This window comes from Physeter macrocephalus, chromosome 9 (assembly GCF_002837175.3).
Source record: "Physeter macrocephalus isolate SW-GA chromosome 9, ASM283717v5, whole genome shotgun sequence".
In the NCBI taxonomy this organism is placed as follows: Eukaryota; Metazoa; Chordata; class Mammalia; order Artiodactyla; family Physeteridae; genus Physeter; species Physeter macrocephalus.
This window is the reverse complement of record NC_041222.1, coordinates 33,997,069-34,022,027: the sequence shown is the minus strand read 5'-3', so window position 1 is coordinate 34,022,027 and position 24,959 is coordinate 33,997,069. Positions and strand designations below refer to the sequence as shown.

Sequence of the window (24,959 nt, the reverse complement as noted above, 5' to 3'; positions counted from 1 at the left end):
AATCACTGTTCATTTCTGAGGCAGTGTGTGTGGTCCTTTGGAGTTTGGAGTATGAGAAAAAGGGGAGAAGCAGGAAGATCCAAGTCCTGCACTGGCTCCACCCCCCCACCCCCACCCCCAATATCCCTGGCTTTGCTCTGTCTCCTTCCTTTGTCTTAGTATTTGATCTGCCCCCAAAAGAAAAGAAAGAACAAAACTACCACCAGATTATTAACACTACAAAAGTCATTTTAAAACTGAGATGATGGGGCTTCCCTGGTGACGTAGTGGTTAAGAATCCTCCTGCCAATGCAGGGGACACAGTTTCGATCCCTGGGCCGGGAAGACCCCACATGCCGCGGAGCAACTAAACCCGTGCGCCACAACTACTGAGCCTGCGCTCTAGAGCCTGCGAGCCACACCTACTGAGCCTGCGAGCCACAATTACTGAAGCCCGTGAGCCTAGAGCCCGCGAGCCACAACTACTGAGCCTGTGTGCCACAACTACTGAATCCCGCACACCTAGAGACTGTGCTCCACAACAAAAGAAGCCACCGCAATGAGAAGCCCATGCACCACAACGAAGAGTAGCCCCAGCTCGCTACAACTAGAGAAAGCACACACACAGCAAGGAAGACCCAATGCAGCCAAAGATAGACAGGTAGACAGATAGCTAGATAGATAAATTTATGAAAAAAACAAACAAAACAAAACCCTGAGATGATGGTTTCTATTGTAGGCACACATAGACTTTGGACAGGTGATTAAACAAGTGTTCTGTGGTCCATTTTCATGCTTCCGCGTGGGACCCTGGAATGAATGAGATAGCCCAGGTGAGTAGTGCTGATCCAGAAAATGCATATGTATATGACCAGGGCCAGCATGCTGGGTGTGATGAATAGTGTGTCTACAGCTAGAGAGATGGTGCCAGGAGTTTTGTTCCTTTCTTTTAAAAAAAAAAAAGTAGTGAGATAAATACATTTTCAGGTTAAAAAAATTTTGATGCTTTTTCTATATCAGAATCTTTTTAGGATGTCAGGAGATATAAGCAGTATTCAGTTCCCTGTGTAATGTTGCCCACTGGTCCATAGACATCACTTCTCTTAAAATGATCCCCTTAGAGATATTACTTGCGTGAATCTTGTGGTGGAATGCTCTCTATACTGATTATTTAGAAATGAAGCAAAAAGGGGGAATTGAGGGATGAACAGGCAGAGCACAGAGGATTTTTAGGCAGTGAAACTACTCTGTATGATACTATAATGATGGATACATTATACGCTTGTCCAAACCTACAGAATGTGCAACACCAAGAGTGAGCCCTAATGCAAGCTGTGGACTTTGGGTGATAATGATATGTCAATGTAGGTTCATTGGTTGTAACAAATGTACCACTCCAGTAGGGGATATTGATAATGGGGGAGGTTATGTGTGTGTAGGGAGAGGTGGGAGGTAGAGGGAAATCTCTGTACCTTCCTCTCAATTTTGCTGCAAACCTAAAACTGCTCTAAAAAATAGTCTATTAAATTATTTTTTTTAAAAAAGCAAAATGTGTGAGCCTTGAAGGCATTGTGCTAAGTGATATAAGCTGGTCACAAAAGACAAATTCTGTATGTTCCACTTATAGGAGATACTTTTATTACTGAACCAAATTTGGGTTCAATCACCCGACACGCAGCAAAGCTAGTTTACTGACACCCATCTGTGGTGAAGGAAAGTATAGCATTAATTGCCGTGTCAAGCAAGGAGAATAGGCAGCTAATGTTCAAAAGACCTGAACTCCCGGATGGCTTTCAGGGAAGGGTTTTTAAAGGCAACATTAGGGCTGAGGGTTATAGGCGATCAGCTTGCTTGACTGATGTGGTTGGGGGGTAACAGGGTGATGTTTCGGGAATGTCAGTCATCAACCTTGTGGTTCCAACCGGTCTGGGCTCTATGTGCTGGTGGGCAGCGTGCAGTTAACTTCTCCCGCCTGGTGGGGGCTTTAGCATCTGCAAAACAATTCAAGGATATGACTCAGGATATTATCTACAGCCCTTGAGGAGGAACTAAAGGTCCTTGACTTTGTTTTATGGATAAACTATTATTATTTTGTCTTGCTTGACTGCTTTCTCTTGTTTCTGCATTTTCTCACTTCTCTGATATTAAAATTGCCCTTTGGAACTTGGGGAAGGCCTAGGTGCCTAAAGCTTTTCTACAAACAAGAGTCAGGGGACTCAGGGGTCTGTCCCCGGGAAGGCCCCGTAGGGTCCTGTTCTGTCTCACTTAGAGCAGTCAGATTCAGAGACAGAAAGTTGAATGGTGGTTTGCAGGGGCTGGGAGAGGGGGAATGGGGACATTGTTTAATGGGTACAGACAGAGTTTCAGTTTGGGAAGGTGAAAAAGTTCTGGAGATGGATGGTGGTGATGGTTGCACAACCCTGTGAATGTATGAATGCCACTGAGCTGTACATTTAAAAATGGTTTAAATGGTATATTTTATGTTATGTATATTTTATCACAATAAGAAAGTAGGGTGAGGAAATAAACTGAGGTAATACAGTGAGTAGAATAGATATATTTTCCTATCAGTTGGGGTCAGAATGAAGAGTGTAATAGGATTGTGACTTTTAATTTCTTTTGCTACATAAACTGTGATGACTCCCTTGCCCCATTCCCCATTTTCTCTGGAAATAATGATAAGGAAAAAGGATCTTCAGCTACCAAAAGGGCAGCAGAAATAACCTCACCTCATTTCAAATAGGTTTCTTCCTTCCTCAGAGTTTCCTTCTCTTCTCTTCCTACTCCCCTCTAAACAGGACACCAATCTGACTGGAAATGGCAGCGAAGTCCACCTTTCACACATAGTAAGGGCTCAATAAATAATACCTGTGAAAACTGATATTTACAAAATATGCATTTCAGGTGAATCTACTAGGAGGGGAGGGGCCCACGTGAAATGCAGGGGTTCCCTGAGCTATCTTTATACACCTGCACTGCAAAATAGGCAAGGGTGACAGAATAATATTTTAAGATTATATTTTCCGCAGTGTCTTCCCTTTTCCTGTTCCCTTATTCAGGCAGGGAGAGGAGGGTGTTCCGTGTTGAATAAGGGGAAATACATGGCAGAATACTATAAAGCAGTCCTTAGAAGGAGAGCTGGTGATCAGCAGGCTGAATCAGACCTGCAGGGAAGCTAGGTCTGACCCCTCACAATATTGATCTGTACAGTGTTGTCTGAAATTTGTAGTTGTTTAAAAGTTGTGAAATTTCACATAAAAATCTGGATTTCTGGTTTCTCTTTAAATATGGGAAGATAGCTTGAGCAACCTTGGTTGCCTACCTGGCAACAACCAGCTGGATCTGAGCTGCAGCTGTTGCATTTAGAATGGTGTATTAGTTAGGATAACATAGCCCTTCAGATTTCAGTGGCATAACCCAGGAGAAGTTGATTTCTCACTCATGTACAACGAGCCCGGAGCAGGTAATTCAGAGACTGGGGCTCCTTCCTTTCTGTGTCTCCACCATCCCCAAGGGCCTTGGATTCTTTGATTTCAGCCTGTGGAATGGGAAAAAGGCAGTGGAGAAGCACACTATTCTCAACCACCTTGGTCTGAAAGTGACATCCTCTGTTTCATTCCATTGGTGGGTTCCAGTCACATGACCTGCCTTGATGCAAGGGGAGCTGTGAAATGTGGAGCCTGACAGAGACTCTATTCCATGGAAGGGGAGGCATAAATGTATGGTGGGCTGGTGCAACTCTGCCACAAATGGGCATGTGCGTTTGCAGTTCACCACAATCTTAACCACTGTCTTTCTATCCCTAAGTGGCCCCAGCTTAAGGTGTCTGTGGACAGAATGTGAGGAAGAAACATACAAAGAGATGGATTCTTCTTAGAATGCAAAAGAGATTTCCTTCAGTTGGAAGAGAGAGAGAGACAGAGGTCAGCATGTCCCTGGGCAGAGGGTCTGTGTGCCTTTCTTCCCTGTAATATCATCTAGGAAACTGCAAGGCCCTCAGAGGAATGACTGCATGGCATGTCTTGGCAGATGGGATGATAGCCACCCTGACCCCACCCAGATTTCCTGTGTTCCTCAGTGGGTCATAAAAGTGGTAGAGAGCTAATTTACTGAAGCAGCATATAGACTTCAACAGTGGAGAAAACTCAGCCACATTTTCTGGGGACGGAGGACCAAATGGATGAGTGCTTCCCTCCCTATCCCATACCACAGGACTGTGTAAATCCCTGGGATTAAGGACTCCAGGAAGGAGGAAGGCTAACTTCCCCACTCCCCTGGTAGATTAGCTGCTAGGGGGTCTACACTAAGTCATTATATACAATAATGGATATGCGACAATCCTTGCACACCTGAGTTTATGGACTGACATTCATACCCTCTACTCAGTTTTGCAATTTTCTAAATGAAGGTGCTGAGGAAGGCGGTGACCTTGTTCATTTCAGCTTTTTCTAGAAACTTTGCCCTCCACCTCCCAAACCTAAAGCAGTACCTCCTATCCCAGCCCCATCCCTCCCACATACCACAAAAAAGCAAACAAAAGTCCTAGCTCTGTCAGTTTACAAATCTTTTCAAACTGAGGTGGTTGACGCTGGCTGGTGTGATGGAAAGCCCCAGGGCAGGCACTGTGTGTATTCCTGGTGCATCACTTTTGCTCAAAGATCTGGGAAAATATTTTTATAAGAAACTGGGTTAAATTAAGGAGTAAAAGGCAAAATTCACATTTCAAAAAAATGAAATTCCAGACTTCAAAGGAACTTTTTTCTTGCAGGAAGGGGACCTCCCTGTTTCAGAACCCCATGTGGATCTCCACTGGAGTTCTTCTGAGAAGAACACTTCTGTGGAAAAGTTCGAGCCGCTCTGGCTCTGCGCCCGGCCTGGCTCTGGGCCTCTCCCCTGGCTTGGGCTGAGGCTCCTCAGGGGTATCGCGTTCTTGTTAATATCTGCTCACGTTTCTAAACTCACAGCTTGTCAGCGCCTACACAACCTGAGAGGTATTGCCATGTTCCAACTCGCTCTTTTCCCCAGGGGAAATGGAGAATCAGCAGCTTAAAAGGAGTTGCCTGGGAAGCATCCAGGCTTCCCAGGCCAAGGCTTCTCTCAATGTCCTTGGCCACCTCCATCCCTTAATCCTGCTTTAACCCTTGGCCCCTTGGTGTTTTGCAGAGAACCTCATCTCCCACCCACCCACCCCCGGCCCATAGTTCACCCTGCAATTCCATCCTTGGGGGCCCTTCCTCCCCCCTGGAGTATCTGGCGCCCATGGGGGTGCTTAGGAAAGTTTGGTGAATTAATGAGCGCTGGTTCAAACAAATGCAACAGAGCCCAGTCCAGGGTCTGGTGAAGATGTGGTTGGATGGGGGTGAGGGGTGATTTACTCCGCCATCTCCCAGTGCAGCCCAGAGAGAGGGGCTAGGGTCCGCGGTGGAGGACTGGAAAGCGCCTCATCAAGCGTGCAGAAGTACCAACGCAAGTTGGCAGGGGTAGCCTCCTCTCGCCGCCCAGGGTTCTCCGGCGGGCGCGCAGCCGAGCCGCCTGGATGGTGCAATCTCCCGCGCGCCTTGCATTGATCAAAAAACGGGTTGAAACAGTAAACGCGAGGAGGAGCAACTGCTCTCCAGTCTAGACTGGGGAGCACGACCAATGGGGATGCGAGCCCTGTTGCGCGAACCAATCAGCGCAGGGCCAGCGACAGCGCGGGCCAATGGGGGCGCCGGCTCGGCGCTGGAAGAAAGCACAGAGTCGGCGCCGGCTGCAGACTTGCGCTGCCCACGCGATCGGTCCTTTCCAGCAGACTCCCAGTTCCCGCTTCTGCACCATGGACTCCCTGATGCAGGTGGTCAACTTCGGGCCCGGGCCCGCCAAACTGCCGCGCTCGGTAAGTCCCCTCTAGCGCGCGCCGGCAGTGCGGTCCCGGCGGGAGCAGGCGCGTGGGTGGCTGTGCATCCCTGCACGGGGCTCCCGGATCCCCACTCCCTGCCCGGAGTTCCCTAAACGCTCTGCACTGGCGTGCACTCCCAGTTTAGGATCTATCGTGGGTGGGCCTCTAGAAGGATACATTGGGGAAGGAACTCGGCGAGGCTTGCTTGTGCAGCTGGCGCTGGCGCCGGCTACGGGTGCGCCGCGCGCAGAACTCGGCCCGCCCGGGAGTTTTGGCTCCCTGCGCTGCGCACCTGCAAACTCCGGCGCTGTGCCTTCAATCCGGCCGGGCCGGGGGTGCAGCGGAAAAGAAAAAGCTCCCAACTCTGCGTTCGCCTCGCCCCGCAGTGCTGCGAACCAGGCAGTGTTGAGTGGATGCGTGAATGGACGGTGAATGAGGATTGCGTTAACTGGAGGGAACTGCAAACTGGAGGCCCGCGCACGACCCCTCGGAAGCAGTGTTGCCTTTAGCCAGCACTTGGAAACATTGCTTTTCAGAAATGTAAAATTAAAAGCCTTCAGTCCAGCCCAGGCTTTTCCTCTTTGTCTCTCAGATACCCCATCCGTCCCTAAAGCCTTTTTTCTCCCCTCTGTTTCACGCGTAGATTTTTTTTTTTTTTTTTTTCCAACTGGCGTGTCCCCTAAAGGCATTCTAATATTCAAATTCTGGTAGGCCTTGGGCTGCTAGCCCAGTTCGGTTCACTTTGTTCTGGAGCAAATGAATTACTGAATTCTCCCCTGGGCCATTACAAGACCTTTCAAGTGCAAGTGGAACTTACTCCCTGCCTTCCCAGCCCCCAGCCGGGTTCCGGCTCCTCCCCTAACCTCCAAAACCCACTCCCTCCACATCCATTCTCCCCTCCCACCGCCCAAGCTGTGAAGGAGGCCAAGTCTCTACTGTGCCTTGGACGCACTGACCCCTGCCGCTGCTGTTATATTTTTATTTTCCTAACCAGGATGACTCTGATGATACGTTGTAGCAACATAGGGCATAGCCAAGTGCTTTGCAATTATCTGCTGTTGAACTGAGTAGAATCTCCCTGGGACAGAGACTTCTCTTGTGTTGTGATAAGAACAGAGAATCTTACAGTTGTAGAAGGGAAAGGACATTTTGCTTTTCTGCGGGCAGCGCTCGTAGGAGCTGAGAGTACAGGGCTTCGTTTTTTCGTAGTTATTGCGGTCTGTTTTAGGTGAGATTCCCTGCCAGACAAACGTTTCCTCTACCCTCACCGTTTTTTCCCTCTCTGTGTTTTGGAGTCTTCTGCGCATTTGTTTCCTGTGTAATTTGTTCTGCATTTATTATAAAGGCAGTTGTTATCAGTAGTACAATTATTTATTATTTATTTTCCGGGGAGGATTTATGCCCTCCTGTGCGCTCTCCAAGCTGGGGGGCGGGGCAGATGTTGCTATTTATGTGTCTTCTTGATTTAATTGAAGTATAAGGATTAGAGAAGCTTTGCAAACTTTTTTTGACTGTAACCACAGTGAAAAATATATTTCACAAAATGAGCAAGTACCTGCACATAATTAAAACAAAAGGCTTATGAAATATTTAGCCTAATGACTACAACATGCACAATTTTGTATTCTATTCTGCTCTGGTCTATTCTAGTTCATTAAGAAATTAGTTATGATCCGCAAAAGTGGTTGCAATTCTGCAGTTTGAAAAAAATAAACTCCACTGGATTAGAGGGGTATGCTTTTTGGGTAGAAGTTTTTAAAACTTTTTATAATGATTTTGGTTATAAACTTTTATAGATGTCTTTTCAAGGAATACTATCTATGAGAGAAATACAGTCTGAACAGAAGTTAAAGGATGATTCTATCAGAGACAGATGTTTGTATTTACTAAAGACAAGGATTTGCTAAAAGTTTGTTTGATCAGCCATTGCTAATGTGTCCAACAAAAACGATGACAAATTCTTTCTTTTTTAAATTTTATTTATTTATCTTTGGCTGCGTTGCGTCTTCGTTGCTGCGCACGGGCATTCTCTACTTGCAGCGAGTGGGGGCTACTCTTACTTGCGGTGCGCGGGCTTTTCATTGTGGTGGCTTCTCTTGTTGCAGAGCATGGGCTCTAGGCACGTGCGTTCAGTAGTTGTGGCACGTGGGCTTCAGTAGTTGTGGCTCATGGGCTTAGTTGCTCCGCGGCATGTGGGATCTTCCCGGACCAGGGCTCGAACCCATGTACCCTGCATTGGCAGGCAGATTCTTAACCACTGTGCCACCAGGGAAGCCCCATGACAAATTCTTGAACCTCTTTTGTCTCATTCTTTATTGTTAAAATGGTGTTTTTTCAGACAAGTTGCAATCCAGTTTAGATTATGGGTTTTTTTAAAATTTAAATTTTAATTTTTCATTGCATTTGGTCTTCGTTGCTGCACGCAGGCTTTTCTCTAGTTTCAGTGTGCGGGGGCTGCTCTTCGTTGTGGTGTGTGGGCTTCTCATTGTGGTGGCTTCTCTTGTTGTGGACCACAGGCTCCAGGTGCGCGGGCTTCAGTAGTTGTGGCATGTAGGCTCTGTAGGTGTGGCTCGCAGGCTCTAGAGCGCAGGCTCAGTAGTTGTGGCGCACAGGCTTAGTTGCTCCGTGGCATGTGGGATCTTCCCAGACCAGGGCTTGAACCCGTGTCCCCTGCATTGGCAGACGGATTCTTAACCACTGTGCCACCAGGGAAGCCCTAGATTATGTTTTATGAGGTCTTTATCCTGTATCTTTTAAGGGAACCTCCTTTGATGGCAGGATGCTTCTACAGAGGGTTTATCTCACCTATTTTGTGTACATTTTTAGAGCATTTCTTTCTCTCTTTTTACTTTATGGCAGGTCGCTCATACACAAAGGTAGAGAGGGAATAATATAACTAAATTCATGGATGCATCCAAAATTTAACAACTAAGGACATTTTGCTAATCTTGTTTTAGTGCTCCCTCCCCCATACCCTCTTTCTCCCCTTCTGCCCCTGGATAATTTTAAAGCCAATCACGGATATTGTATCATTTCACTCATAAACAATGCAGCATACATCTCTGATAAGGGCTTTCTATTCTTCTTACTGAAGTGTGTGTGTATATATATATATCTTTATATATCTATATATATATCTATGTAGATATATATATGAAATAGGTGTTTTTCTTTCAGTGTGTAGTAATTTACATTTTACTTGCCTTTGGGAAAAAAACAATGAGGCACCTCCCTAGCAAGTGAGCTATGTGTTTGGGGGTGGGGGTAAGGAATGACCCTTGCCCCCCACCCATTTCCTGGCACTGGAAGATTGGCCATAAGATGGGTCCCACCTGTCCAGTTGTCCTTGTAAGGCAGAACATGGTTATGGGATTGCAGTGATCTTACAAGATGGGTCAAGGGGCTGGACTGGGGCATACAGCTAAGTACCTCTGGAGCCACAGCTGAGATTCCTCACCTGCAAATTGGGGATGAGAATATCACCTTCAGGGCTGTTGTTGAGGGGAGAGTTCAGTACATCAGTACCCCTGACGAACCTTAATTCATAGCAGGTTCTTCCTAATTCCTGCCCACCCCACCCATCCCAGCCGACCAAAAAGATGGAAAATTGAGTTATCAGTTTAACTTGGGCCTAATTGATTTTTTTGTTGTCCCCCAGAACTTTATGCTTTTTGTGCTTTTGCTGTCAGAGTGCAAATGCAATTGTGGAAGGGACATTTTTCTAGGGAATTAGACTTTTCCCAAAGGTCTGAAGTGGACAGTTAAAGAATTATCAGAAAACTTCTATACTTGATCTTTTTTTAAGTCCAAGTGAGTTTTTATCTCTAAATAAATTCATACCTTTGGAAAAACTATGTCTTAGCATCAGTCACGTTGCATAATTTCACTCTCAACTTGAGTGTAAGTTGCATCATCGGGGCTCTGTGGGGATAGGGGAGGAAGGGGATTGGCTGTGAGCAGTGACATAAGCTTCCTCACAGGCCTGGTGGGTGGATCCTCGCCCCTGTCCCTCCCCCACTGCAGTTTGTATGTCCAGAGCTGTGCACAGCATATTGAAATCATCTTAAATTTTCTTTTATTTTTTTTTTCTAGGTATTGTCAGAGATACAAAAAGAATTATTAGACTACAAAGGAGTTGGGATTAGTGTTCTTGGTAAGATTTACTTTTGGATTCTGTGAATGTCCAGGATTCAAAGAGAACCAATTAAAATGCATCATCAAGCCTAGAATTTCTACTGGGTCTTCCTGTAGGCCTTTGTAGATATATTTTTAAATTTTAATAACTTCCATAGCATGTTTGATCGAAGCAATTTTGAAAGCAACATAAATGCTGGAGAGGGGTTTATACGTCTCAACTTACCCTTGCATCATTGGTTTTTGCTATGCATAGGATCTGAGATCAAAAGATCCTGTACATTTACATTAACAGTGCCCAAACATTTATAAAATTGCTTCACATTCATTTTACAGTTTTTGCTATTGTTAAACATGAACTCATTAATGTTGTGAAGTACACAAGCCTTTTTTTGAAGATCTTGCATGTTAATAATTTCATGAAGTTTCTTTGAGTTCTAAAATTTACTTTTTTATAAATTTAATTTTCTTTTTCTTTTTTGATATTTCCAAAGGCTACAGACTATTAAGAGACTGTAGGTTTAACTGTGTGCTCATTGCTATTAAATTTTCTTCCTGTGGGTCTGGCACATGCACCTAGATTTCTGTGAAGTGAGAGCACAGTATGGAATTTTGTGCTGTTGTCCTAAGGGCAGCCTTTGCACACAATTCCTGTTTGTGAGAAAGATGTGAGTGATCAGAGACCAAAGGATAAATTAGTACATGGCTCATTCAGTGAATATTGCCACTTTTGAAAAATCATTCTGCTGTGACAATAAGGTTAAAATGTTTGCAGTTTGAAAATCAATTTGGATTTTCCCTTAAAGTGTGGCCCACAATTTGAATGGAAAATAACTGACATTTCCCTTTGTTATTTGATTTGCAAATTTTGTAGTTACAGCTACAGTTAACTTTTGTTGCTTTGGTTTTGAACTGGAATTTTTTTTCTTGTTTTTCTTTCCACAGAAATGAGCCACAGGTCATCAGATTTCTCTAAGATTATTAACAACACAGAGAATCTTGTGCGGGAATTATTGTAAGTTTAAAATTTTAAAGACAAAATTGTGTTACTCTTGTTTGGGAATCCATATACGTGGGTGTCTGTTACATTATTTTCTAGACTCTGCTGTGTGTTCAGAATATTCCATTCTTACAAATAATCTTGTTAAGATTCTCCCACATTCACTAGAGCAGTACATAATGCTTTTTATTTGTTCCTCATCCTGCGTTTGTATGTTTATTTTTATTTTATGTGGTTTTTCCAAAGATTTGAAATCATTGTATCTGGGAAAGATTTTTTTTAGCACTGTGGAAGTTAAACTGGCTTAAAAGGGATTTAAATGGCAAAGAAGTGGTCATCTTTGTCAGCATAATTAACTATAACTTAGTTCACTGGCTCTTAAAGTATTGCCTCATACAACCTGTCAGAATCAACTCATGGGGGAAGTATTAAAAAATTCAAGTGCTGGGCCCCATCCAGACCTGTTGAATCAGAGCCTTTGTACAAACTTCATTTTTAACGGGCTCTTTGGGCAATTTTAAGGGTTCTGAACTCTGGGAACTGCTTCTCAAATGAACTTTCCTAGTTATCTGCACTGCTTTTCTTACCCAGAGGAAACTGTGTTCTTAAATAGATTGCTGCTTAAAGGAGAGGTTTTATATATTATATAAATCTATTCACATAGACATATAACACGGTCATCTTGAGAACAAAACATTGTTGTTGTTTTTTTTCTGCTCACAAAACTAGTGCATGTTCATGGTGGAAAGTTTAGGGAAAAAACAAACTCACAAAATCAGCCATAATTATCCATAACCCTACCAGTCAGGGGTAATCACTGTTAACATTTTATGGTCCATCCTTGCATTATTTCATTAACAAAATTGGAATTATACTAATTATTTAATAACTTTCCCTTTAAATTGCATTGATAAAATGCTTCAGATGGGGCGGGCTTGGTGACATTTTTGTGAGGGGCCCTCGAAACCTGTGCTAATGTCCGTGTTTAGAGCCGGTAATCATCTGCTTGGCTTAGCATGCCAGGGCTGCCTGCTGGGTCCCTGTCATGTTCACAGAACAATCGCATCCTTCATGGGGTGGGTACTTAGAATGTTGGCCCAAGAGATGTGGCATTTGACCCACACACCTGTGAGCCTTTCCAGATTGAACTTCTGGCTCAATTTAGGGGCCGATTTCTTTGTACCCCTGTACCTAGACCTCTGGTGTCCTTCCGTCCAGTTCTTGGCCTTGTTCACTGCCCTGCATCTGAATAACATAAACCAGGAATGCTGCCTTGGGCTGCCATCCTCCCAGCTGCTGAGAACCTCATGGTTAGAGTCTCCTAAGACCTGTCTGCGTGCTTTGCTAGCCTCCTGAGCCCTGGATATAGGCAGCCATGGTTCAAAACCAGATATATGCACACCATCCCTCGTGTTGGCGAGACCAAGACCCTCTCACATTGCCCTGCCCTTTGGTGCTTTCCTTACACCTATGTGCTGGAGCTCTGTCCCTTGGCCGTCTGCCTTCTGTGTAACCTGTTCCCAAGCTCTGACATTGCTCAAAGGCTTGGGTCCAGTTTCCCTGGCCTGATCTGGCCTTACCCTATTGCCTGTAGCCATGCCAATCATCATCTTAATTTTCCATGTTGCAATCAAATATTTTTGCTGTTAATCTTGATATATATTGGGTAGGTGATACATGCTTAGGTCTAAAGGATTATCAAAGATCCTTCTCCAGTGTCCACTTGGTTCATAGCATGGACCAGCACATATATACTTTTAGGACTTTTGGTTGCAAGTGACAGAAGCCCAACTCTTGGCTTACGCAAAAAAAAAAAAAAAAAAAGAAAGGAGTGTATTATCTCATATAACAGAAAAGTGCAGGGGTGATTTAGGAGCTCACATGATGTCAGGAAGGTCTTTTTCTCCATCTCCTGGCTCTGCTTTTTTATACGTTGGCTTCACCAGATGGCCACCAGTGGTTGCGGGTTTAGCTCCTACAAGTTCTTTCTTTCCCTCAATAGAAACAGCTCCTCTTTTCTAGAAGTTTGGATCCAGGTCTCAGAACCAAACCACACTGGCCAGCTTGGGTCACGTGCTCATCCCCTGGAGCTGGGATTGGCCACCCTTGAACCAGGTAGACCGAGAGTGGCAGCCGATGCTTCCCTAAAGGAACAGCAGGGTGTTACTGGCTCTGTCCAAAAAGTAACCATAGGCTTCCACCACAGGGCCCAGTAAATATCTGTGCAAGGAATTGAGTAGATAAATGACTGGGTTGGGGAAGGCAGAGATGGGGCTTGACCATCGTTCTTGTAGTGTATCCATCCCAGCGTAAAGTGCCGGAAGAGCATCACTCATTCTCAGTTTTTGACCCTGTTTACTGTCACCTCTGCTCTGCCCAGAGCCATTCCAGACAACTACAAGGTGATTTTTGTACAAGGAGGTGGGTGTGGCCAGTTCAGTGCTGTCCCCTTAAACCTGATTGGCCTGAAAGCAGGAAGGTGTGCCGACTATGTGGTGACGGGATCCTGGTCAGCTAAGGCCGCGGAAGAAGCCAAGAAGTTTGGGACTGTGAATATTGTCCACCCCAAACTTGGGAGTTACACAAGTAAGTGCTGGGAGCTGAGCTGGACAGTGAAATGCTGGCTGGCAGGTGGTCCCTCCTCAGCTAGCAGGTCACCTCTGCCCTGGGCAATTCTTTCATCCCTTTGTCAGTAGTTAGTTTGATACCATTTAGATTGGCTGCCTGTTCCTGTTAAGATTACTAACGGGCTGCTGCAGAAAGAGTATGCCTAGCCTGCTGACTTAGCTGCAAAGCCCAGGGGCTGGTTTGATCAAGGGCCGCCTACAGTGTCTCCCGGTTCTGGTGTCTTTCCCTGTCTCCTTCACAGTCGGGAAAGCTGCCCCCTCCTTTTTAGAAGATGGCTGCAGCTGCTTCTGACCTTATATTCTCTCACGTTTCAATGCCTTTGCTCATGCGTTCCCAGTAACAGTCTCATGTCTCCTGTGTCCCATTCTGTATCAGTCAAGCGGCCTTGCCTGAGTTGCATTGTACCTTCGGGGCTGTGGGTGGAATTGTTTCCACTGGAACTACATGGGCTGAGAGTCGCGGAGGCTGACGCCCACAGGAAACTGTCAGTGGACATAGGATGGATGGATACTGGGCAACAAGGAAAAAACCCAAATACTCACCACGCCATTCTTGAAGATTATTTGCCCCCAGTAACAGTCAAAGGGGGTGGGATGGGTCATCCCTTTAGGATGTTGGTGGTGATTGTAATGTAAGATGGGTAGGGTGCTTTCGCTTGTGAATGCTCTGGGATCTGTCTTCCCCTGCTAGGGGAGGGGAATCATTCCTGGTTGCCTCCTATCTCCCTAAGGAAAGAGGGGAGGAAACGGGTGGAGTCCCCAACTTGTCTCCTGTGATAGAAATTCCAGATCCGAGCACCTGGAACCTCAGCCCGGACGCCTCCTACGTGTATTACTGCGCCAATGAGACCGTGCACGGAGTGGAGTTTGACTTTATCCCTGATGTCAAGGGAGCAGTGTTGGTCTGCGACATGTCCTCAAACTTCCTGTCCAAGCCAGTGGATGTTTCCAAGGTAGAGTGTAAAAGAGGCCTGTGCCAGCGGGGCGCGGGTCGGGGGAGCCAGCCTCTCGGTTTCTCTAAGGACATTTTAATATATACCAGAATGGGGAAAGGCTGACAGTGTTGGTTGTCAGAATGTTTACGTCCTGACATTCCCAGCCCTGTGTTAATCGTCGTCTCCCAGGGGTCACAGTTGAGTCCTTGGGGAATTCATCTGCCTCTGAGAGTGGCGCTTAGAAAATCCTTTTGTCAACATCTTGGGAGTTAACTTGCTGTCATCAAGGAAAGCTTGGGGGGCTATGAAGGAGCCTCACCTTGCTTTGTACCCAGCTCAGCTCCAAGAGCATGGACATGACATGTAGATTTCTGAGCAGCTCCCCAGGGTGGGCACTAGTGCCCTAGGCGCATGCCATGGTGGGTGTGATAGCTGTAAGGAATTTAAAACAAACTAAGAAGTAGTCTGCCTTTTAAAAAGTTGTGGTAAAATATTCTTACCATAACTTTACCATTTTAACCGATTTTAAGCGTACAGGTCAGTGGCATTAAGTACACACACACTGGTGTGCAACCATCAGCACCGTCCATCTCCAGCACTTTTTCTTCCCAAACTGAAACTCTGTCCCCATTAAACAGTAACCGCAGTCCTCCCTCCCCCCAGCCCCTGGCAACCACCATTCCTACTTTTTTTATTGGTTTCTGTGAATTCGACTGTTCTAGATAACCTCACGTAAGTGGAATCATGCAATATTTGTCCTTTTTCTGTCTGGCTTATTTCACTTAGCATAATGTCCTCAGGGTTCGCCCATGTGGTAGCATGTCAGAACTTCATTTCTTTTTAAGGCTGAGTAATATTCTGTTGTATGGATGTACACATTTTGTTTATAGCCTGCTTTTTATTTTCACTCACCGTGCACTGGCAATTCTAAACAGTGTCAACTATAAAATACTCCCTGTCGAGCCACACCGTCCCCCCTCCTCCCACTTGGGATGCCACTGAATTTTCCTACAGGTTTCATGGGGAGACATGGAAGAGGGTTCTACATGTTACACGAAAAAATTTCCCAAAGTATCTTTAAACATCTCTTTTTTTCTAAAATGTCTTCTCTCTCGGGCAGCTTGTCCCATTATTTCTCAGTATCTTCTGATTATCCCTTTATACAAATATAAATGGATAAAAAAATTGATTTCTTTAGGTTACCAAGGACAGCAGCCTTATTTTAAAGATGGGCTTGGACGTAGAAAAGAGGTATACTAGAGTGAATACGAATAGATACAAGGCCTCCTCAGTGATGGGTTTGGGCTGGCCCCTCCCTGGAGAGAAGGATCAGACAGATTTGTAATCTGCAGGCTCTGAACTCTTGAGTATCGATTTGCTGTCCCAGATAGAGATTCCTTTAGAGAAGGGAATGCACTCTGAACAGGATTAAAATAGAGTCACTTCCTCGTAAAAATTGTGCTTTGGAAGGAGATTGGGAAGTTTGACTACATTTATGAAAAATGACCCAGTGCATCTAGAACAGCAGGCTTTCTCTTTTGCAGTTTGGTGTGATTTTTGCTGGTGCCCAGAAGAATGTTGGCTCTGCAGGAGTCACGGTGGTGATCGTCCGAGATGACCTGCTGGGGTTCGCCCTCAGAGAGTGCCCCTCAGTCCTGGATTACAAAGTGCAGGCCGGAAATAACTCCTTGTATAACACACCTCCCTGCTTCAGGTAACTCTGGGGTATGGCTTGGGGACCAGTGAGGAGGTCTCAGTGTTTCCCATCAATACTAGTTGAGTTTTTAAAGTAGGGCACGATGCCACGAATCAGTGATCTAACAGCCCAGATATCCTATTAGGATTCTCTGCCCAGCTCACCTCTCCCTCGTCCCCCTCTGTGCACTGTTTGATCAGCTTTCCTTGCCTTTCTTTTGGGGTGTTTTTGTTTGATCTTGGTAGCCTTGGTGGTTCACCATTAACCCAAAAGCTTTCTGCACATGAAGTGTCATGCTTGCATCTCAAACAACCAGTGCGGCTTTGGAGAAGGACTTTCAGAGGCCGGGCTACTGGTCTTTTTCTTTCCTTACTGCGTCTGCTTGAAGCTGGCTGCCTGGAATCTAACACACTGGCTGGAACAAACACCTCTCTGGTTTCTCACCCAGTCTGCAGGGGTCCTGTTAGCCTGGCTTCCCCTTATCCGAGTGAGAGGCTGCATTACAGCACTTTTGGGGAGAGTAAGGCTACCCCACCGTACAGTCTTTTAACTCCCAGACTCAGGTAGTTTGTGAAAATCTTTGTGACACCTAGGATTTAACAATTGCCTGAGAGATTTTACTACTAACAAGCTGTGTGACCTTGGGCAAGTTGCTTAACCTATCTGTGCAGCAGGTGTCTCCAGGAGTAATTGGTTGCTGTGAGGATTGAATGATTAATACATATGTATAAAATGTACTTGGTGAGTGCCTGGCTCTCAGTGACTTATAAATGTTAGCTGCTGTATTATTACTGTGGTTTCTGTTTTATCCCCAGCCTTAGCAGCGGGGATAAAAGAGCCAGAGTTTATAGATTATCTTATCTTTCCAGGGCAGCTATGATGGAAAATAGTGATGTGTATGACCCTCTTAATCTCCCAAGCACCCTAGGGGGTGCGTACTCTTATTATTATTCCCATTTTGCAAGTGAAGAAGCCAAAGCCATACTTCAAGAAGTGGCATAGCCGGGGTTTGAACCCAGGCGGTCTGGCTTGAGAGCCCAGCTATGCACACCCTGTATCTTTGTGCTCTTCACAAGCAAAACTCTCAGTGTGGGTTTGTGTTGGAAAGATCCCATCTCTGGAGAACAGTTGGCTGCTGGGAGTCCAGCTCTCTGAGTCTCCCGGGTTTTCCAGGGATGGTAGAAGTTCTCTTAAAAGAGCGTATGAAGAGGGGCTCGGGCTGGTACAGGCTGCGGCTCCATGGGGTTGGGGCTTTGTTAGAGGTCTCCCTCTGAGGCCCTGCCTACGGGAAATGTCTTCCACATAATTTACCAGAGGAAGAAAGGAGCTTTTTCCAAAGTTAGAATTCTGCTGGAAATGTTTGCTGGTTTTCTGTGCGGCTCACATGGGCCGGAGCAGCTCCTCACTTTGTGTCCCCTGCTTTCCTCAGGGCACGGAGGGCTCCAGTGCTTACTCTCCTGGTCACCTGTCAATCCCACTCTGTTTCACCCCGGTTGAAAGTGCTTCTGAAGTGCCTGGTAGGGATTGGTGGGCAGGGCTGAACCTGTCTCACCTGCCCGTCTTATCTCTGGGGTTTCTGGCAGTGGAAAAACCCGTGACCACCGGCCAACTGGGAAAGGAGCCACTGCCGTGCTGAGCGGTGCAGGATAGTTGGGGAGCCTGAGCACAGGGCCTCTGGAGAAGGAGCTTCGGCTCCAGGCTGCGAGGTGGCAGGAGGTGGCGGGAGGCGTCTGTCCTTACCTGTTAGAACGTGCAGCCAGGGCCTGGCTTGCAGGCAGGTGAGTCTTTCCAGGGGGGCAAAGGCCACCACAGCTCCGCGAGTGAGATGGTGGGAGAAGGCAGGGAGAGCCCTGGCCCTGAAACGGGGCCTGAAATGGAACTGGCAGTTCTGATCAGAGCACAGGCTGGAGGAACAGGGGGAGCTGTCATGCCCTCTGGCACCTTCTCCATGAGTGACCTGGAAGTACATTTTTTAAAACTCTAATGGATATGTGTTAAGATGCAGTCGGTTAATATTAGAGTGAAAAATCAGCAGAAACAGTGAGAAAGCAGGTCAGTCTGTCTAGTGGGAGATAAAAGGTCTGGAGTCAGACCTGGTGGGCACGGAGAGAAAGTCCCCCTGTGAGTGACTCAGAGAGGGTCACTCCCCTACCAGCCCCTGTGCAGGCCTCCACCCCAGGCCCTGACCAGTCGGGTCAGCTGGCCAACCTGGGCACCTGGGGGTGGGGCACAGGCTGGGGGGAGGGCAGATACTCCCTGCCCAGAGCCTTCCTGCCCGAAGAGTGGGCTCAGCCAGACACCCAGAAACAAGGGTGGAAAAGGGGCGAAGTTTCCTCTCCAGACAGGTCAGAAGAGTGAACACTGAGACCATCTCGGGGCAGGATCGCAAATAGTATTTGATCAGAATCATATAAACGTGGAGGACCAGAGAGATTGGGTTAAAGGTATTCTGACCCAAGACACCCCTTGGTGTCTTGCTTTCTTTTACCCCGAAAGAAGAGAAAAGGAAAAACGTAAGTCTGTATAATTGAGTAGTTACCCTAAATCTATGACTTGAAAAACTTAGATTTCATTTGGGGTACTTCAGCTTTCAAGATTAGAAAATTGTAGCTCATGCAGTGAGAACAAGCAGTGAATAGAGAGGAAGCTTTGTGCAGAACAGGCTCCCCAGGCCCTGGACTGAAGGGGATAAGGCCCCAGAACACTGCAACTTTGTATCACATGGAGGTCCTTGAAAATGTCCCAAGTTTGAAAAGAAGCTCTTTTTTTTCTTTTAAACTGGGAGCCAAGTGACCACAGGCTCTGGGCGGTTTGAACTGAGCCTTCCTGTAGTTGCCTGTAGCCCCGAGCAGTGAATTGGGGTGGAATAAAGGACCGCGTGGGCGTTCTGTTTAACCCTGTAGTGGAACGCACTAAGCCCAGTTCATGGACATGCAAACGTTTGCCTAAGCTTCCCTTCTAAGCCCACAAGACATTTTTACTTACCACGACTAATTAGCTGTAGTGTGAGGTAAAGTAACTAATAAGAAACAAAATGAAAAAAAAAAAAAAGAAACAAAATGACCCTACTGACCCAGGCCGCCTTACTTATCATCATAGGAGTGTGGGCTGCCAAGGGGGGCTAGTACTTCAGAACAGCCAGGGAGAGTTTCCCGGAGAACTTTCTGGTGTGCTTTTCTAATCCCTAGTGCCCACAGAGTATTTTGTGTTGCCTTAAAAAATTAACACATGGGGCTTCCCTGGTGGCGCAGTGGTTGAGAGTCCGCCTGCCGATGCAGGGGACACGGGTTCGTGCTCTGGTCCGGGAAGATCCCACATGCCGCTGGGCCTGTGAGCCATGGCTGCTAAGCCTGCGCATCCGGAGCCTGCGCTCCGCAACGGGAGAGGCCACAACAGTGAGAGGCCCACGTACCGCAAAAAAAAAACCCAAAAATTAACACATGGTCTTGGCAAAGATTCCCGAAGCGAGCAGAGCCTGCGGGGTACCCATTGTTAACTACTTGCTGTGTAGGGCATATGCAAACAGAGCCGTATGTTTAATTATGCAGATGGAACTTTACCATATAGGCTGTTCTGTGAATCTTTTTTCTATCCATCAATGTACTGTGAACACTGCCATGTCAACTCAGACGCCTGCCTTTTTTCCCCCTTTGAATTGCTGAGTGATATTCCAGAGAATGGATCTGCTGTGATTCATGTAGTCATTTAACGCGTAGGCTGAGACAGTGTACCTGCACTGTGTGGGGCAGGGGGCATTTTAGAAGTGAAGCCATACATCCGTTAAAAGTTAACCCTGGTTAGTGGGGACCAAGTTTCAAAGCTGCATAAGCATTTTAGGGCCCCTGTGTTTTGAAGGTTTCGGATTGTATGGGGGTAGAAGCATGAGTTAATAATGCATCGGAAGCTCCAGTCGACTCACAAGGCCGGACATCCTTCCACTCCAGGGGCATCTGGTCTCCGGGAGAGCCTGCTTCCTCTGAGCCCCCTACCTCACGCTGAGGCTTTGTAGACCGAGGCTAAAGGTGCTGGTTCTGGGCAGCGTGTAAAATGGGTGGGCTTTCTGCTGACTGTGCCTGCTCGGATCTCATTAAGATTAGCCAGAGAGCGTGGGCAGTGAGTCTGGGCATAGGGGTGAGTCACACACCAAGAGGGAAGTGTGTTGGTGCTGAGGTCTGGCTGGGACTGTGGACCTGGCCTCAGCCTTTGCTGCAGCCTTGATTTGATGAATCAAATAGCAGCAGCTTGGGAACCCTGGGGTAACAGAGCTGCAGGTAGAAGTGAAGCTCGGCTTCCAAAAAGTGCTGTTGAACAGGCAGGCACCCGCAGGTGGCTCGGTGTGTTTGGATCATGTGGCAGGGTGTGTTTCTGTGGTTTGTGGGGGAGTGAGCGGTTTGGGGTTAGATGGAAATTCGAGAGCACCTTACGGAACAGAGAAGTGGGAAGGCAGGCACCGTATCTGGAACGCATGCCTACACGTCCACACACGCGCATGTGTGCTGTGATGCCCCTGTAGCGGCTGCTCTTGGCAGCTGTGTCTGTGTGGCTTGGTGCCAGCCTGGCTGCCCCGCTGGCAGGTGAGAGAGTGGGTGAGGGTCCTGGAGCCCCTAGTAAACCAGAGGCCTTTGGTACTGTGAAAAGAGCTGGGGCTTTGGAGTCACACCATCTGGGGTTGGAATCCTGGCTTTCTCAGCCACTTTTTAGATGACTTTAGCCAAGTTAAGCTGTCTGAGCCTGTTTCCTCAACTGTAAAGTGGGATAATGGCAGCTCTGGCCTCGGATTTTTTTGATCAATAAAAGGGAGAGTCCTGGACCGCTGAATAGTCCTTCCCTTCTCTTACTTTCTTCTTTCTCCTTTGCTCCTCTGGTTTCTCAGTCTTTATCCAGAGAGCTCCAGCCGAGGCTGTAAATTATTCAGATGCTATTTTCTGCTTTGAGCTCCCTCCCCACTGCCCCTAGCTGCCATTTCTCATTCCTCCCAGGGCTGTCTGGGGAGCCAGGCTGGGGAGGCTTCCAGAGGGGCTACCGCATGGTTCTGGGTGCTGGCTGCTCCCTGCCCAGTGCCCGCTGGGCAGCCCAGTGTGGGCTCTGCTACCTTCTGGGGTAGAAACACCGGGATTCTCCACGTACCTGGAGGCAGTGAACGAGCCAGTCAAGTATCTTGGGCTTCCCTGGGACAAGCTTCTGGTGTTCGAGCGTTTTCCCCTCCCCACCCTGTCATGGTGTTAGTAAGTAAACGAGGAGGCAGCTGTGTCTGGGGGTCCCCATCCCAGATCTTTGTGGGACACTGATGCTCAGCAACTAAGTTTGCACAGATTCTTGTGGGGGGCATTTGTCCCACTCATACAGAGGCCGTAGCTGAGCGTGGACCTTTTCCACACTCCCAGTTTGAGGAGGATGATCTCTTTTCCCCGGGAGACCTCTGCTCCTGTCCCGTGGGCTTTCAGTGAGGTGCACAGAGAGCCCTCAGCACCTTTTTATTTTTTATTATTTTTTTAATTTTTTGGCTGTGCCGCGTGGCCTGTGGGATCATTTTTCACTGACCAGGGATCGAACCTGTGCCCCTTGCAGTGGAAGTGAGGGGTCTTAACCATTGGACCACCAGGGAAGTCCCCTCAGCACCTTTTTAAGCAGAGGGGCTTTCAGAAGATCACTGGGAAAACCATCCGCTGCTCTTCAGCGTCTTGTGTTTGGGGCTTAGTTTTGAGCACTTAACTAGTAAAGATACTACTAACTACACCTGCCATGTGCCAGCCCTGCACTAAGCACTTCACTCAACCCATTTGCTGCAGTCCCCACAAGAGCACTGAGGTCTCTAAGTGACAGAGTTGATATTTTGGCTCGGTAAACGATGCACCCAAGCTCTAGGAAGGGCCGAGGTGCAGCGGGTCCTCCTGGAACCAGGGACCCGAATCCCACCCCATCTGCACTCCTGTGTCTCAGATGAGCCTCCTTCAAATGTTCCTTGTCGCTCTTACCGCATAACTCACCGTTTCACCAACACACAATTCTGCCTCTTCTCGTTCCCAATTCAGAAAAGCCTATGGAGGGCTCTGATTGGTCCAGCTAAGTCCCTTGCTCAACTCTGAAACCAGGGGAGCAGGGGACCCCGCTGGGTCCTCCTGCTGGGTGGGAGGGTGGAGTTAGGAAGAACAGGGCAGCTAAAATGCTGGGTGTCCACCGTCGGTTGGTAGGCTTCCCTGTTTCCAGGTGGGAAAGTCGAGGTTTGGGTCCCTGGGGTGACTACTCCTGGGTAATCTGTTAGGGGCAGCACTGGGACTAGAGTCCAACTAGGACTTGGAGCCCAGGCTCTTGGGCACTGTGCCACCCTGCCTCCACCCGGTGGTGGGCTGTGCGTCAGGGCTTTCCGGGAGGAAAGGTGAACACTGTGCTTCCAGCCGTCTAGGGCTGCAGGGTCCAAGACACGGGCACCTAGGAATAGAAAATAAATAAAGAGCCAGTGGTAAAAACTAGGGGAAGTGTGGGTAGCAGGCTCTGGGCGTTCAGAAAGGCAAGAGTTAACTGGTGGGGGTGGGGAGCTAGGTGTCTGAGGATGCTTGTGGCAGGGGATAAAATGTCAGCAGGGGTAGAGACAGGGAGCTGTGTTCCAGGTGTCATGAAGAGTTTGCGTTCGGGCTTGGGCTGGACTGCTGGGCACCGATGTGACCTCTAGTGAAGAGTCTAATTAACCCTCTTTTCTGAATGGCCCTCAGGGGCCTAGAGTTGGGTTGATCTTCGTTTTTGCTCCGTGACACGCTCCTGTCCTTGGTGTACACATGGCCCACTTTCATCTTGTCTATGTCTAAGGGTGTCTTTAAAAGTCTGTTTTAGTACAACTTCAGACTGTTTGCTTAGATGTCTTTCCACTTGTGCAAAGCTGAACTCAATGGATATATGTTTTTTAAAATTAATTATATATTTATATTTTAACATCTTTATTGGAGTATAATTGCTTTACAGTGGTGTGTTAGTTTCTACTTTATAACAGAGTGAATCAGCTATACATATACATATACCCCCATATCCCCTCCCTCTTGCATCTCCTTCCCACTCTCCCTATCCCACCCCTCTAGGTGGTCACAAAGCACCGAGCTGATCTCCCTGTGCTATGCGGCTGCTTCCCACTAGCTATCTATTTCACATTTGGAAGTATTCAGAAGTCCATGCCACTCTCTCACTTTGTCCCAGCTTACCCTTCCCCCTCCCCATATCCTCAAGTCCATTCTCTATGTGGATATATGTATTTTTTACTCTTTATTTTAGCATCTATGTCATGGGCTTGGTCCTGGAGTGGATTAAGAACAACGGCGGTGCAGCAGCCATGGAGAAGCTTAGCTCCATCAAATCACGAATGATTTATGATATTGTTGATAATTCTCAAGGATTCTATGTGTAAGTTGATGGGGTTTCATCTCACATTTTGCCTCTTGTGAATTTAAAAATGTGTATATGCCATGTCCTTTTGGAACATGGATGCAGCCACCTTTCTCTGAGACATTGAAGTCCTCAGGAGCATGAGTTAGGTAAGTCTTCCCTCCTGCGTCCCATTCCCAGGAATCCCGGGCTTTGGGACCTGCCCCCCAATGGGTGGTAACGCTTCTCACACCACAGACCCCAGGGCAGACCCCTCTCCCCAACCTCACCTCCTCTGTATGTCCCCTGGGGAGGAAACACATACTTGCTGGAAGCTCTCAGCTTTACCTCAGGACTCACTGGAGACCCTTGGTATAAACACCCACTCCTGGCCCCTCCTCTGGGTTATTTACCCTTTTAGGAAAGTTTCCTCTTTCGCTTATTACAGGACAAACGCTCCCATCCCAGGCCTGCAGTTGGTGAATGGAATTGGCTCTGGTATGAGCTGACTCCTAGTTAAATGTTTTTGTGACTAATTGATTCATGAACGTGTGTTGACCGCTGGACCAACGCCAGAGAACATATGGGCCTTGTATTGATCTCCTAGGGCTGCCAGAGCAAAGTACCACTAGCTTGGTGGCTTAAAACAAGAGAAATTTATTTTCAGTGTTCTGGAGTCCAGGAGTTCAAAGGCAAGCTGTCAGCAAGGCTTTGCTCCCTCCAGAGACTCCAGGGAAGAATCCATTCCTTGCCTCTTCCAGCTTCCAGGGACTTCGGGCATTCCTTGGCTTGTGGCTACCTCACCCCAGTCTCTGCCTCTGCCTTCACATGGCCTCCTCCTTTCTTGTGGGTCTTGTCTTCTGTCTCTTACAAGGCCATTGGATTTAGGGTCCACCCAGATAATCCAGGATGATTGATCTCATCTAGAGATCTTAGCTTAATTGCATCAGCAGAGACCCTTTTTCTAGGTCACATTCGCAGGTTCTGGAGGTGAGCACGTGGATAAGCCTTTGCAGAGGCCACACCGTTCAACCCCCTACAATAGGCCTGTCACCAAAATGCCAGATATAAAGTACCTAGTATAGTGCCTGGCACGCAGGGAGCTTGACAGATGATGTTTTCATTTGCTTTTCCCCTCCTTCAAGGTGGGGACAGCTGTGGGAGGACCAGACTTTATGCTCTGTATGCACATGTGTTTATACACATACATGCGTAAACACTTACGCTCATTTGCCGAGCCAGGACCCCCTTCTTAGCGGCCTTTACTCTTTGGAGTTCAGTGTGTTGTAAGAAAAAATATCTGGCTGACAATAACACGGGAATTTTCACTCTTTTAAGAATTTAGTGGGCCTTGTAGGAC

General features: G+C 47.2%; 1 protein-coding gene across 1 annotated transcript in view; it reads left to right on the top strand.

Annotated features, from left to right (window-relative positions):
• Window positions 1-5,714: 5,714 nt before the first annotated feature.
• The window catches only part of PSAT1 (phosphoserine aminotransferase 1), a 29,814-nt gene continuing 10,569 nt past the window's right edge, over window positions 5,715-24,959 (top strand). The window contains exons 1-7 of the mRNA XM_024126755.2: window positions 5,715-5,854; window positions 9,950-10,010; window positions 10,937-11,006; window positions 13,372-13,577; window positions 14,399-14,571; window positions 16,098-16,267; window positions 23,510-23,638. Of these exons, the coding sequence (XP_023982523.1) occupies window positions 5,795-5,854; window positions 9,950-10,010; window positions 10,937-11,006; window positions 13,372-13,577; window positions 14,399-14,571; window positions 16,098-16,267; window positions 23,510-23,638 (869 nt within the window). The 5' untranslated portion in view covers window positions 5,715-5,794. The remainder of the gene's footprint in view (window positions 5,855-9,949; window positions 10,011-10,936; window positions 11,007-13,371; window positions 13,578-14,398; window positions 14,572-16,097; window positions 16,268-23,509; window positions 23,639-24,959) is intronic.